This window comes from Andrographis paniculata, unplaced genomic scaffold, assembly GCF_009805555.1.
Source record: "Andrographis paniculata isolate CXL003 unplaced genomic scaffold, ASM980555v1 Contig56END, whole genome shotgun sequence".
Lineage (NCBI taxonomy): Eukaryota > Viridiplantae > Streptophyta > Magnoliopsida > Lamiales > Acanthaceae > Andrographis > Andrographis paniculata.
In genome coordinates this window covers 2487247-2502661 of record NW_026137591.1, presented here as the reverse complement: position 1 = coordinate 2502661, position 15415 = coordinate 2487247, and the positions used below count along the sequence as shown (strand labels likewise).

The following is a 15415-nucleotide window of genomic DNA, read 5'->3' as shown; positions in this document are numbered from 1 at the left end:
AATCGACTTCAAGCTCATGAAAAAGAAAAAAAAAATAAATTTTTTTTAACGATTTCTACTAAAATATTACAGCAATTCACTTGCTTCTCCATATTTTAGTCCCATGTGCTTTTCTTGCCCCTATTTGCTTTCTTCATTACATCATACGAAGATTTAGTTTAAAGTCCCGTTTCACTATAAATCAGCGATTGTGGTACATGATTAATCTATACATCTAGGGCCGGCTCTTAGTAGAAGCAATCGGAGCAATTGCTCAGGGCCTACTTTAAGAGGGGTTATATTTTTTAATTTTAGCTATTATTAAATATTTTAAAATTTAATCCCAAAATTTTTTCAACAATTACCTAGTTTAATTTTAATTCTAAAATTAAATTCTAACTATAATTTTTCTAAAATTCCATCTTTTTCGCCTTTAAAATTCGTAAATATTTATAAAGCTCATAATTATTATTAGATATATTAAAATTTAATTTAAATTTTATCTCATATTTGTGTTTGTACAATTATCCAATCCAATTCTAATTCTAATAAACTCTAACAATTTTTTTTCTTCTAATTTTACATTCATCGCATTTAAATTTTGTAGTTATTATTGAGTTATTGACTTTATAATAGTCAAAATATTGTAAAGTTTTATAATAGTCGTATCACAAACTAGGTCTGGCAGTTCACTTTCACACCAGTCCGTCGTCCCTTACGGAACACATATATTTCATTTATTGTATATATGATCAATATAATTTTTATTTTATTGAAATCTATTATTATATTGTTCGTTGATAGTATTTTGAAAAAAATATTATTCATAGGGCCTATCATTTTTTTTTGCTAAGGGTCCTGAAAAAGTCCGAGACAATCCTGTATACATCTATTAGATAGGAGCATGTTGTAATTGGAAAGATCTAACACGTGCATGGTTGTGAATATCATCAAAGTATGTGACCTTATATATATGCAGAACTTTAAATTATATTGGAACCTTATCTTGAAATTATACTAAATTATTTTCTTTTATATATTTTTCTTAATGTAGCAACTCGAATATGACAATTATTTTTTTTTCATGTATTTTTCTTAATGTAGCAACTCGAATATGACAATTATTTTTTTCATGTATTTTTCTTAATGTAGCAACTCGAATATAGGATGCGCTAATATCTTCTGAGTTACTTATTGATTTATTTGGATCAAACATGCTCTTTAAATTATATTCTTTCTTGTTACAATAAATACTCAATGTATTGCATGCATTGTGAATTATCTTTTTTGCATTTCTATTCTTACGGCAAACGCCCTTTTATAAGCATATTCAACATAAAAATTGTATGTATCGGTAGATGTACTAAATTCAATACCTCCCTAATAAAAAAATATATATATATACATAAAATGAAGATGGTTTAAATTACTACACAATATGCTTTATTGGATATTCACTATCCTAGCACAATTTCAAAGATTTGAAATTCGATCACAAAAATATACTCCATCCGTCCAAATTGTATTGTCCTAAATCATATTTGCACAATTTTTTAGGTAAATACTTTTTGGTTATGAATTGACAATTTTATTATTTATAGTAAGGTAGAGAAAACATGTTCAAATAAAAATGATAATTGAATAAATGGTAAAAAAATAAAATAGAACAATAATTATTGGACGTTTCAAATTGAAAAATGTAATATTAGTTTGTGAACGGATAATGTAATAAAAAGTAGGCAAATAGTCGTCTACATAAGTCTACCCTGGAACAAAATAACCCATGCTATCCAATAAACAATTAACTATGTATTATACTTTACTTACAACACATTAATGTTGTCAATAGCAATAGAAATATTGTTTATAATTATAGAAAATATTTTCACAATAAAATATGCATACAAAAATCCGAAATATGTGTATTTTCAAAATAGATAAACTTACCAGCATTTGGAGACGATGTTGGAACATGCATGTTGTTCGGTTGTACTAGAAATGATGGCTTGGATAGTTTCTATTATATTACTGAACTTTATTTTTAGAGAGAACTCATAAATGGATCGTTTACTTTAGAGCTTCAACAATGAAAATGGTGTGATTTTTGTTATCAAAATTAGTAAAAATTTCCATATAGAAGTCGATACGAGATTATTATTAAATCCACATAACTAAAAAATTATCTAAATTTATAATTGGCATTATTAATTATTATTAAAAAAATTTATAATTACATTTTAACCTCTATAAGAAATCTCAACCATCCAAATTAATAATAGATCAATAGCATATATATTGCATCGGCACTATGCTGATCCTATAAATTAGCATAAGAATATTGTTTCAGTCTTCCCTTTTTCAGATCTGTGTTATTTTTGGATAGTGAAAAACAATCTATAATGAAAGTCTTTGATGAAAAATTGGGTAAATAAATCGAATCTCAGTAATTCTTTCTTACTATTTCCCCGCACATTTGATTTAACTACTATTCAAACAACAGTAAAAACCCCAGTTCTAATCTTTTTTTAATTTGTTAGAACACTAGCTTCTTATTGGATCCATAAATTGGTAAGTAAGTATTTTAATTTTTCCATCCTCAGTGAAAAATGTGATTAGCAAAAGCAAGAGGATCATGGCTTTCTTCTTCTTCTTCTTCTTCGTCTTCGAGGTGGCGGCCGCCGCCGCCTCCGGCAGCGGCTGTCGACAAATGAGGAATGGGATCAAAACTGTTGGAGGGGGCAGTGTCACCATAGCTGGGGCCAAAACTGTGCATACTGACGAGGTTATTCGACGCGGAAGAAGTGTTAGAATAAGCTGGCTGCACCATGGACGTTGCGCCGATCGGCGCCGTTTGCTGCTGTTGTTGATGTTGATGTTGCTGATGAGGGGAGCTTTGAAGAGCATTCGCCATTAGAAATCTGCTGTTTATTAGCTGTGTTTGAACAACTGATAGCTCTGCTTGAAGTGATGCCACCTGAATACATATATATATGTATATGTAATAGAAAATGAAGGAATACATTTACATTTACTTTGTTTTTTCTCGGCGGAGTTTAATATTATATTTAAGGGTACGGTGCTGATTGAATTTAATCAACATATATAATAAAAGATAATAAATATATTTTTACATATCATATACTGAATTATAATAAAATATACTATATTGTTTTATAAATATATTATACTATGTATAATATATGTTGTATATTTTTATTTAGGGATGATAATAAGTCGGGTGTGGATCCGAATACATATTGTTGGATCTGAGTCTCGAATTGGACTCGGTTATACTCGGACCCGATAATACCCATATATGGACTAGATAAAATTTTACAATTCTTAAAATTGGACTAAATCCAGACTCAACATATATTATAATTTATAAATTTTATTCAAAGATATTATAATAAATTAATTAATATTTTTATTAAAATTTATATGGTTAAAAATTATTTATATATATAATTTATATATTATTAATTAATTAATAACGTCCTGATCAAATTCACACTATAAAAAAATATCAATTTTGTAACAAGATTTTTTCGTTCTTAAATCCATTTTTTTCGTTACTAATGATAATGGAGACGAAATTAGGGAAGAAATTACGTTAGCTACGTGAACTTTAGTATATTTGTAATGGAATTCTGTTTCTAAAGTTCACGTAACTAACGTAATTTCATCCCTAATTTTGTCTCTAATATCATTAGTAACGGAAAAAATAGATTTAAGAACAAAAAAATATTGTTACAAAATTGATATTTTTTTTGTACTGGTTCCCTTACGAGATTCGACCAAGATCTAATAAGGATACACAACACCTGGTCTCATACCCCCCAAATAGTTGGACCACCTTCAAATAAATAGGTTAGATCTGGTCGGGTCTCAAATCTACCCGGACCTATTGTCATCTCTATATTTATTATATATGCCGATTGAGTCATATTGATTTGACCCACTCATCATAGGATCTGCGTATATAATCATGAAAATTGAAAAATGTATATATCATTTAGATATAAAAATTTTCCATTTAATTATAATCATTCTTTACTTTCAAAATTTTTGATATATTTCCTACTTTTCTAGTATTTAATTTTTTCTTTTTTTTTGGTTCTAAACAAATTACATTCAACACATTTTTTATACAAAACATAATATCTAACAACCCTTAAAAATATTAAAACTCGAAATAGTTAACAAAAAAAAAAAAAAAAAAAAACTATGCTAATACTCTTAATTCTATACCATTTATTTAGTTATAAGCCCATTGTAAAATTGTTTATATTTGATGAATGATAATTTTGTTTTTGCCATAGTAAAATATTTCATCTATATAAACTATAATATCCAAAATCATATATAGTATATATATATTTCCTCTAAAACATCAATCCAAATTAAAATTTAAAATAAGTTTTCAAATCTTCAATTTTTTGCATTTAAATTTGGCAACTAAACTCCACACGTACTTTTATTTAATTTGTTTAATTGTGATTTCATACTGTTATTTAAAAATATTATTTAAATAAAAATTTAAATGAATGTTATATTTCAAATTCATTTTAAGCCACAGCCAAATAATTTTTTTTTTTTTTCAAACTTATATTAGTCTTTTAAATTTTATTTATTTATTTATTTTGTGTGTCACAACCATGCGTCCAAGAAAGTTGCCATTTTTTCAGTTCATGCAAACGTAAAAGAAAGTTACGAAAATAGTATTTATTTCCATAAAAAATAAAAAAATTAAAAAATCCCTACATATATATATATAAGAATATACTATATAGATATAGATATAAACCTGTTGTTGCAAAGCAATAATTGTAGAGACACAGCCATAGACAGGATCGGAGAGCCTAGCCTGGGCCTCATACGAAATCGTGACGACGGCGTCGTGCCGTCGGTTAGCCGGAATGTGCAACAACAGCTTCGACACGTTGCTGGCGCCGAACACCTTGTGGACCGCGGCGAACCGCGCAGCCCCCTGATCGGATCCGAAATGGGGGGCGAATATGCATCCACTGATACACTTCCTTCTCAAGAACTTGCACGCGCCGCAGGGGGCGTGCGCCGCTCCGTCCAGGGGCGGAGCCGGGGCAACGCCGCCCCGTTTCCCCGGCCCCCTCCGGCGGTTCTCCGACGTGCCGTCGTCTCCACCGCCGCCGCGCGGCACGTCCATGCAAATTGAAAAATTGGGAAAAATTATTATGGAATAAAAATAAAAAGTGAGAAGTAAGGGGAAGAAGAAGAAGGTGTGTTTAGGGGTGTTTATAGTGAAGGAAAGGCATGTAAGTCTCGTGGGAGGGGGGTGGGGGTGGGGGTAGGGGGGTGGGGAAGATGAGTAAAGGTTTCGGGGAGGGTGAGGGGAAAAGGGGATGAAAGAGTAGTGTGGATTGTATGCATGTACAAAGGGAGTGGAAGAGATTTATGTCTACTACAATTTGGCCACTATTTTTATTTATTTAAGGGTCATATATATATAAAGCGAAACCTTCAATCGGGTATATATCTAGAGTTGTTAAATGAATCAAGCCATTCGTGAACTCAACTCGGTTCGGCTCGGTTAAAATTTGTTTGCGAATATTAACGAGTCGAGCCGAACAACATAAATAAGCTCGTTTGGTTAACGAATGAGCTCGAGCTTTGTTCGCGAATGTTCGTTAAAATAATATATTTATTATAAATATTATATATACATATAAAATTATTATTTATAAATAAATAAAGTATCGATTTAAAATAAATAAATAAAATAATTTTAAATTTTCTTTTGAATTTATATATAAATTTAAAAAAATGAGACAAACGAACTTGAACGAGCTTAATCGAGTCAAACACGAACACGAACACGAGCCGAACATTAACTTGAAATGAGCCGAAAACGAACACGAACACGAGCTCAAACAATAAAAATTCTTAACGAGCCGAGCTCGAAAGCTTAACGAACAAATACAAACCTTATTCGTGAATATTAACGAATGAACACGAACACTTAAAATCTGACTAGACTAGGCTCGTTAACAGCTCTTTATATATGACAAAGTAACTTGAAGTAATATATATAAAAATAAATAAATAAATAAATCACATATGGTGAAGCAAAACCTAAACTAAGGAAAAAATGTGTTGAAAAGATATCAGCTAATTATCTTTATATATAAAGTCTAGGAATATTTTTTAGGGTATATTACATAGTTTTTGTTGAGATATTTTAGATATTCAATTTTAAATTTAGTAGATTTATATTTAGATTTATTCTTATCCATTAATTAGATTACTTATATTTGAGTTTATCGAGTCTGTTTTGTATTGCATATAACCCGTTATTTTGATAATTATTTTCCCCCAAAACTTTTAACATGATATCATAGCTTATGTTTCTCATGTCGTAGATATAGTCTATTAACCTGTGTTTCTCGGGTAAATTCAATCTAGATTGTACCCGGATGTCTAGTGATTTTGAGATCATGTTACCTGTCATCTGTCTGTTGTCTGCGTGCAATCTAAAATCTATCTACTATCTGTCATTTGTCCGTTATCTGTATGTTGTTTGCGTGCGATCTGAAATCTATAGGTTATCTGTCTGTTGTCTGCGTGCGATCTAAAACCTCTAAAAGTTGTCTGCGATCTTCTATTTGTCTGTTGTCTGCATGCTATTTGAAACTTGTCTACGATCTGTCATCTGTCTGCTGCTTGTCTGTTGTTTGCATGCGATTTGAAACATTTTTGCGATCTTCCATTTGTACGCTGTTTGTCTGTTGTCTGCATGCGATCTCACATATGTCCTTTGTTTATCCGTTGTCTGTGTGCGATCTGTATGATGTTTGCGATCTATTTGTTTTCGTCTCCAGTGGAGTCATGTTGTGTTCAGCTTTGGTGGAGAGTCAACTTTTTTCGTCTCCGGTGGAGAGTCATCTCATTTTCAACTCCGGTGGAGATTCATGTCGTTTTCGGCTTCGGTGGAATCATGTCGTTTTCGGCTCCGGTGGAGAATCATGTGTTTTCGGCTCCAGTAGAGAGTCAACTATTTTCAGCTCCGGTGGAGAGTAATCTCGTTTTCGGCTCCGATGAAGTCATCTCGTTTTCGGGTGGAGATTTGTCTTGTTTTCGAAGCCGAAAACAATATGACTTCACCGAACCGAAAACTAGATTACTCTCCACCGGATCATATGCTTACTTGCATTGCAGATTTTAAAATCAAAGATTAATATTAAAATTAAAGGTCATGATTAAAATTCATCGTGCTGAATTAATATTTTCAACATGTGATCTACCTCGAAAAAAAAAAGGTTTTTATTTTTTAGTTAATTTTTAATGAATGGGTATTTGTGTTAGAAATGCGTTAAGATATATTAGATATTTGATTAGTTATTTACTTTAAATTACTATAATTTCAAATTAAGTTGTTATTATTTTTACATATTCGATTTATATAAGCATGTAACGGTGTGTTTGTTTGGGGATTGGATTTTAAATATACTATTTATCTCATTTTTTCTTTCTAAAAAATATCCAATCAAATACCTATTTTTTATTTTTTATATTATACTAAAAATCAATTTTACATTCAAAATATCACATCAACACTTATTTATATCGCATCGTACAACTATTTAAATTCAAAATTTTTACTATTTAAATTCCAACTCAAAATCCAAACCCCAAACAAACACACCCTAAATAAACTTTCAATTTCATTATTTAAAATACAAACAATTCAAAATTTTACTTAATATAACTATATATATTTGTTGTGGTTTGGTGGTTGGATGGTTTGTATAAGAGCATATACAATAAATTACTTATGGATGGCTCCCAATAATTCAATTATTATTATTACTATTATTATTTTATTTTTTTTCAATCCAAAGAAACATGCAATTGCTTAATTGTAGAAGTAAAAAAAAAAAAAAATGATGACAATCTCGATGGAACTTGGGCGTGTTTGGCAATCAGCTGCTGATAACTTTTTAACTATTAGTTAATTCAATTAGCTGTTAGCATTTAATATATTCAATTAGCTAGTTTAACTAGATGATTCAATTAGGCGTGTTTGGTAAAAATAATTATTTGATATCAGATGTTTATCTGTTGAATGACAATTGAGAACATTTATATTTTAATTTTTAAAATTTTTTAATTTTGTTTTTTTAGTTTTAAAAATTTTTAAATTTTTGTTATTAGTTATTTGAAATTACGAATGTGTTATAAAATATTTTTTTATTAATTTTAGATGTGAGAAGTATATATTTTTATTAAGAAATATGAATATTTTTTATTAAAAATGATGTAAAATATAAAATAATAAAAGTTTTGTAAATATATTTATTATATTTATAATTTTTAATAAATTTATTCTATTTTATTTACTTTTAATATAAAAATAAATTAATAATATATATGTTTTTGTTTTTATTTTATTATAATAAATATATAGAGTTTACAAATAAAATTAATTATATATAAAAGTAATTATTTTAATTTTATAAAAATAAAATTATAATTTAATAAATAATATATTAAAATAATTTATAATTACCGCAGTAGAAAAATATATTTATATGTATGTAAAATAAATAATAACATTTTAAGGACAAATAAGGAATAAAGAAAATTAAATTGAAAAGTTCTTTCAAAACGATGAGTTATATAAGCTTTTTAAAAATTAGTTTTTTGGGGCCAATAAACTATTTCAAAAAGCTAATTTACCAAATACCTAAATTAGCTTTTTGATCGGTCAAACAGCTAAAATGTGTTAAATAAGTTGAAAGCTCTTCAAAAAGTTGTTTGTTAAACACCCTTTGGTCTTTTCTAGCGTAAAAATACAAAAAATAATACAAGTGTGTTTGTTTTATAAAATAGTTGAAAAAACAAATTATGTAAAATATGAAAAATTATGTATAAAATATAAAAATAATGAAATAAACACATCGTTGTGTAGAATTTGTCTTCACTAAATTTTAAATTATTATTTTTGTTTTTGTTTTTTTTTTTTTTTTTTACATGAGTCAAAGAGAATCTAAAAATAAATGACTAACCAATGGGAGGAAACTGACATTATGTATTTCTATTTTTCAGTGAACTATTTGTTAAATTTTTCTTTTTAACGTTTAAGAATTTCTTGGATTCTTCTTGTTAATTACTTCAAATTTTTATTACAATATTTGGTATTATTATCTTTTAAATATTTTATAAGAAATAAATCTGAAATGTTTTTATAAGGAGCTGCGACATTGAACAGTTTAAATAAAAACAGGACTTGTGTTATATATTACTCCCTCCGTCTCAGATACCGAGTCTGCTACACTATAGACACGGTATTTTAGGAGGGGTATAATTAATAGATAATTAAGAATATATTAGTGAAAATAATTATCGTATAATATAAATAATTATAAATTAAGATTAAGATAACTAATTAGTTTAATTAAAATTTAAAAATAAAATTTAAAAATTTAAAATGAGATTAAAGTGTGTAATTATTTTCCAAAAAAAAAAAGAAAAATAGCATGGTATGTGGGATGGGCCGAAACGGCAACGTTAACATGATATCTGAGACGGAGGGAGTAATTAAATGATAGCTTGATGTAATATTTTATTAAAATAGAAATAAGATATTTTTATATAAAATGTGATGGTCGTATAACGAAGATTTAGAGAAAAAAAAAAATTAAAATATTTTATCTTTTTTATACATGTTGATTCTTTCAATGTGATATTTTGGGTTGCGGTTGGGGTGTTGGTGTATTTATTTAATATTAACCTTTTGATTCTCTACGTGGCGAATTGAATGGTGTAGATTTTATAGACATAATTTAGTAATTTTACATATATTTTGGCGGGCGTATTCAATCCGGATTACGTAGAATTTTGTTAAATTTTTAAAATATAAGTGTATTCAATCAAGATTTTTAAAATTTTTTTAAAATTTGGAGGTATTCAATCCAAACTTTTAAAGATTTTTTTAAAAATCTTTTAAAATTTTGAGGTATTTAATAATTCATAAACTTTGAAAGTCTATTGATTTTAATGAAAAATTATGAAAATTTTGTACTGTATAAAATTTCTCCTCATAAGTGAGATTTTGATTGATTTTTAAAAGTATTATTATTATTATTATTATTATTATTATTGTTGTTGTTGTTGTTGTTGTATAAGCGATTAATAATAGTATGATAATATTTATTAATATTATTATAATTTTTAATAAAAATGATAATTTAAAACTAAAATATATTAACGAATTATTATCAAATTTTTTTAAATATATAGTTTTATATTATAAATATAATTTTAAAAAATATTATTATCATAATAAATATGTATTACCGTCGTCTTTTCTTTTCAATTATCGAATAAAATATATTATCATTACGGTGTTATCTTATTTTTCAATTATCAAATATAATATATTGTTATTCCGATGTCATTCTCATTTTTTAATTATCGAATATAATATTGTTGAGTACAAAATAATTGTTGAGCACAAAAAAATGATGGGTAGGGTTTTCGAGAATGAGCCTATCAAATTAAGTTAAAGAGTGGTGCAGAGTTTAATGAGCTTGTTAATGGTAGTAGAATTTAAAAAAGAGAGCCCGAATATAAGTCCGGACGCTGTTAAAGGAAAAGGCTTCCTCGGGAGAAGGCAGAGATCGGGTGTAATAAGGTCGGGTGCGGAGCTCAGGTATGATAAGGTCGGGTGCGGAGCTTAGGTATGATAAGGTCGGGTACGGAGCCCAGGTATGATAAGGTCGGGTGCAGAGATCAAACGTGATAAGGTCGGGCGTTAAGATCGGACATGGTAAGGTCGGGCACAAAGGTCGAACGTGATAAGGTCGGGCACAAAGGTTGAACGTGATAAGATCGGGCACTGAGGTCAGACGTGAGCAGGTCGGGCTCGGAGATCGGGCGTGATAAGGTCGGGCACTGAGGTCGGACGTGATCAGGTCGGGCTCGGAGGTTGAGCGTGATAAGGTCCGGCGTTAAGATCGGACGTGGTAAGGTCGGGCACAAAGATCGGACGTGATAAGGTCGGGCACTGAGGTCGGACGTGAGTAGGTCGGGCTCGGAGGTCAGGCGTGATAAGGTCGGGCACTGAGGTCGGACGTGATCAGGTCGGGCTCGGAGGTCGGGCATGATAAGGTCGGGCAAGGAGATCGGGCATGATAAGGACGGGAACTGAGGTCGGATGTGATCAGGTCAGGTACGGAGGTCGGATGTGATAAGGTCGGGCGAAGCGAAGTCAGGCAAGTCGGGAGGTCAAACAAGTCAGTTGAGTGCTGTAACTGGCGAGAGCGGTTGGTGAATCGGTTAACACACGTGTCAACAGAGGAGAACCTGGTGGGCGGTTGACAGCGGTTGCTGTAATCGACCAGACGACGGTTCAAACCGTTTCTTTAAGGGGTTATTTAAGGATTCAGGTCTGTTCTGACAGATCATCTTCAATCGACATCAAATTCAAGAGAATTGCTTTTGGGGATCACCACTTCATTTTTCAGTCTGTAGTTTTATTTTCCTATTTTATTTATGTATCCTACAGTGTTTAGAGATTCCTAATCTCATGCACTAATTATATCAAATTCGAAGATAATTTCCTATTTTCGGATTTTACTTTTTATTGTTGAAAAACTGCATCAATAAATTGGCGACCACAGTGGGAGAAAGGCAAGATAGCTGATCATACGTCAACAGAGAATTTCATACGACTAAGGTCTGGCCAAATAATCGGAAGGATCCATATGGCGGGTTCACAGCCTCAAGCATCTTCAGCACCGGTGGGAAAAACCATTTCACCACCTTTCATGCCAAATGCAGGGGAAATTCCCCAAGTACCCGCCGATTGGGTGTCTTATGTTCAACAATTGAACAATCAGCATAGTCTGGCTATGCAAAACATGTTGCGTGAGCAAAAAATGTTGCGTGAGCAACAGAACCTCATGCAAAGTATGTTAAATCAAGCTTTATCAAGGGTTACTCTGCAACCCACCCAGTCACCGCCAGAATCGTCACTATCCAGATTACAGGCAAATTTTGCGGGGCCTTCGTACATGGATAGCACTTTTCCAAGTGCTACCGCTACTAGGGTTGACAGGGGAAAGACTCCTCTCACATACCCAAATAATATTCCAGTGGGTGTTAGGGCCGAACCAACCGACCCCAGAGAAGAAAGATTGGGAGGACAGGCTCATAATCCCATTCCTCTATTTGACTATGTTCCGCCCAGGGTTGATCCGGAAGACATTGCTCAAGTTTTGAGAGTGCATTTTGGAATGAATCCTCAAACGGTCAACAGACCGGCATATCAGAGGTCATTCCCAGAAAGAATCATCAATGAGCACCTCCTTCCGAGGAATTACAGACCACCCGACTTTCACTCGTTTTCAAGAGAAGATGAAGCATCAACCATTGAGCATGTGAGACGCTTTACGGCTCAATTGAGGGAAGTGGGCAATAATTCGTTTACAAATTATAGTTGTTTGGATTATCGCTTACAAGAACCGTTTTTCCATGGTTCGCTAATTTACCACCAGGACAGTTGCAAACTTGGGAAGGTCTGGAGGCCGTATTCCATGCAAGATTATTTAATCCGCTCCCAACAGTCTCGCTCACAGATCTCTTGGAGATCCGGCAGATGCCAGAAGAAACTGCTTATCAATTTATAGAGCGGATACGTCTAATGAAGGGACGGTGCCCGACAATCATTGAAGAAAGCGAGATGACCAATTTATTGGTCAGGAATATGCATACCAAACTACGGGAGGCGTTGACAGCCCACGATGTTCAGGATCTGGCCAGTTTGGCTTCAAAAGCAGGAAGGCTAGAATCTCTTTTTAGACAAAAAGATCATAATTTCCGACGAAACAGGGTCCAACAGATGGCCAGTGTCAATACAGAAATGTATGCGCCAGATGATGAACAGGAAAACAACATTGAAGAAATGGCGGCTGAAATTGTAAGCGGCAAACCTTACGTGTGTTCCAAACTAAAGCCTCTTCCGGGGACGGAAGAGAAGGAACAACCGACTTTTGATGCGACTAAAGCAGACGAAATTTTCGATATTCTGCTAGCAAATGGGCAAATTCGTATTCCCAAGGGCAGCGGTTAGCAACGAAAGAAGAGATAAAATGGAGGCCATACTGTAAATGGCATAATTCTTTTACACATTACACTAATCAATGTACGCATTTCAAGGAAATACAGAAGGCTATCAAAGCAGGGAGATTCAAGTATGTAACAATGGGAGTGGAGCACCAGCCGTTCCCAAAAGTGACTACTGCTATGATCTCCCTGCGCTCTTCACAAGATATGCCAAGTGATGATGATGAGAATACCAAGCGAAAGGAGCGTAAGCCCAAAGAGCGGGAACACGATCAGGAAAACAAGTTCAAAGTTTGCGAAACCAGAGTAACAGAGAAATGTGATAAAGAAGATGGATCCTTCGAAGTGGAATTGAAGGATAAAGCTGTAGTACGAGATCGACCAACGCGCAAACCATAGCCAGTCCAAGACAAATGGAGCCGGAACAGAAAGCCTCTGCCAATAGACATAGATTCCCGATTTCCAGGTATGAATTGTACACAAATCCGTAATGCTAAGCACAGGTATGCGGCTCGGCCTGGAAAGCGAGTAGATAAAAGGAAGGAGAAGAATGAGTTGTCACCCAAAAGGAAAAGTTCGAGCGACCGACTACAGGGGCACTGGCAGATCGAAGAGCCTATCAAGAAGGCCAAGTGCTTTCGGTGTCAGTTCTGCAGACGGATCAACATTGATCCTGAAATAGGATATGTCGAGGAAGATACTCCTGAGATAATCTTTGGGTCATTTGTTCCAGAAGAAACAAAAGTCTTGCGCAGCAAGATAGTGAAGATTGATAAAGCCGGGTTCGAAGTCAGGATGACGGATATGTGATAGTTCGAGGAAAAAGAAGAGCCCATCTGGGCAAGGTTCGAGGAAGAAGAAGAGCCCATCTGGGCAAATTTATAATTATATAAATTTATATCAAACACAAATTTTATAAATATAATATATTTATAATTAAAAAAGTTACTTATATATTATTAAAACATATGGTCGTCACCTCGAATTTTGGCGGGACACCTGGCGGACACGTCACCTCCGGCAAGCCACTCGGGCGTCTCCGGCGCCGGAGGACTAAAACAACGAAATTTTTTCACTTATAGGACTATTTGCTACAGGCTCCACTTACGGAACTAAAATGATAAGAGGTCCAGTTACGGGACTAAAAAAACAATTTACCAATATATATATATATATATACTAATAACCTTTAGATCAGAGGTAATCAATTACTTAATTTAAATTTTACATTAAAAAATAATATTCTTTTCATCCACGACAAGTATATATTTTGTCATTTTTTATTGTTCAAACAAAAAATATTTATTTATTTTTTTAAAAAGCATTGATTCCACGACATATTACAAATATCCTCAAATTTACACTTATTTACATCAATACTCTATTCATCATAACTTTATACATCATAGTGGTCTTTACATTAAAAAAACTATAACTCACTCTCATAAAAATACAATATTTGTTACTCCATGCAAAAGATAAATATATATTGTACGAGCTTATAGAAGGAATATATTTTTATAAAAATTCATGATGTAACACAAAAAGTCGGAATATATTTTTATAAAAATTCATGATGTAACACAAAAAGTCAATACATAAATATTCATCTTAGGCTGTATATGTTTATAAGGTTTTAGATTTTGAGTTGACATTTGAATGGTAAAATTTTTTAATTGGAATAGTTTTATGACTCAACATAAATTGGTGTTGATATGATATTTTGAATACAAAATTGATTTTTAGTATAATATAAAAAATAAAAAATAGGTATTTAATTTGATATTTTTGGAAGGAGAAAAATTTAGTCAATAATGAAAATTTTTAAAAACTTGCCAAACAAACACACCCTTAATGGATTTTCAAACAAGCCTACTCATCTAAAAAATATTTAATTAGTTAATAACAGTGAATTGTGATATTATTTTACTATTTTTTATGTAATTAATAATATTGCTTAGTTTAAAAATAAATTTAATATATATAATTAAAAAATTGAATATGTATTTAAATATTTTAAAAATTATATGCAATATATGACTATTATTGTGGAGAAAATAAATTTTTTTAATACAAATAATAAAAAAATACTTTTATTTATTTATAATCAACGTAAACTAATTTTATAAAAAGAGATGTAATTTGAATTGTGGATAAAAATATTTTTTACCATGATACAAATAAAAATAAAAGAATTTTTTTAGTATAGATCCTTACACCATGTTATATATTTCGTAATCAATAAAATTAATTTATAGTATTTATTAAGTATATTTTAATTTAATAAGTTTTAGAACCTTATAATAATAATAACAATAAGATAAACTGATTT

General features: G+C 31.3%; 1 protein-coding gene across 1 annotated transcript; it reads right to left on the bottom strand.

Annotated features, from left to right (window-relative positions):
* Nucleotides 1-2575: 2575 nt before the first annotated feature.
* Nucleotides 2576-5164, bottom strand: LOC127256725 (LOB domain-containing protein 20-like). The gene is made up of 2 exons (XM_051282872.1): nt 4787-5164; nt 2576-2953 (listed from the first exon to the last, which is right to left on the bottom strand). The coding sequence occupies exons 1-2, from the start codon at nt 5162-5164 to the stop codon at nt 2576-2578; spliced, it is 756 nt and encodes a 251-aa protein (XP_051138829.1).
* Between the last annotated feature and the right edge of the window lie 10251 nt (nt 5165-15415).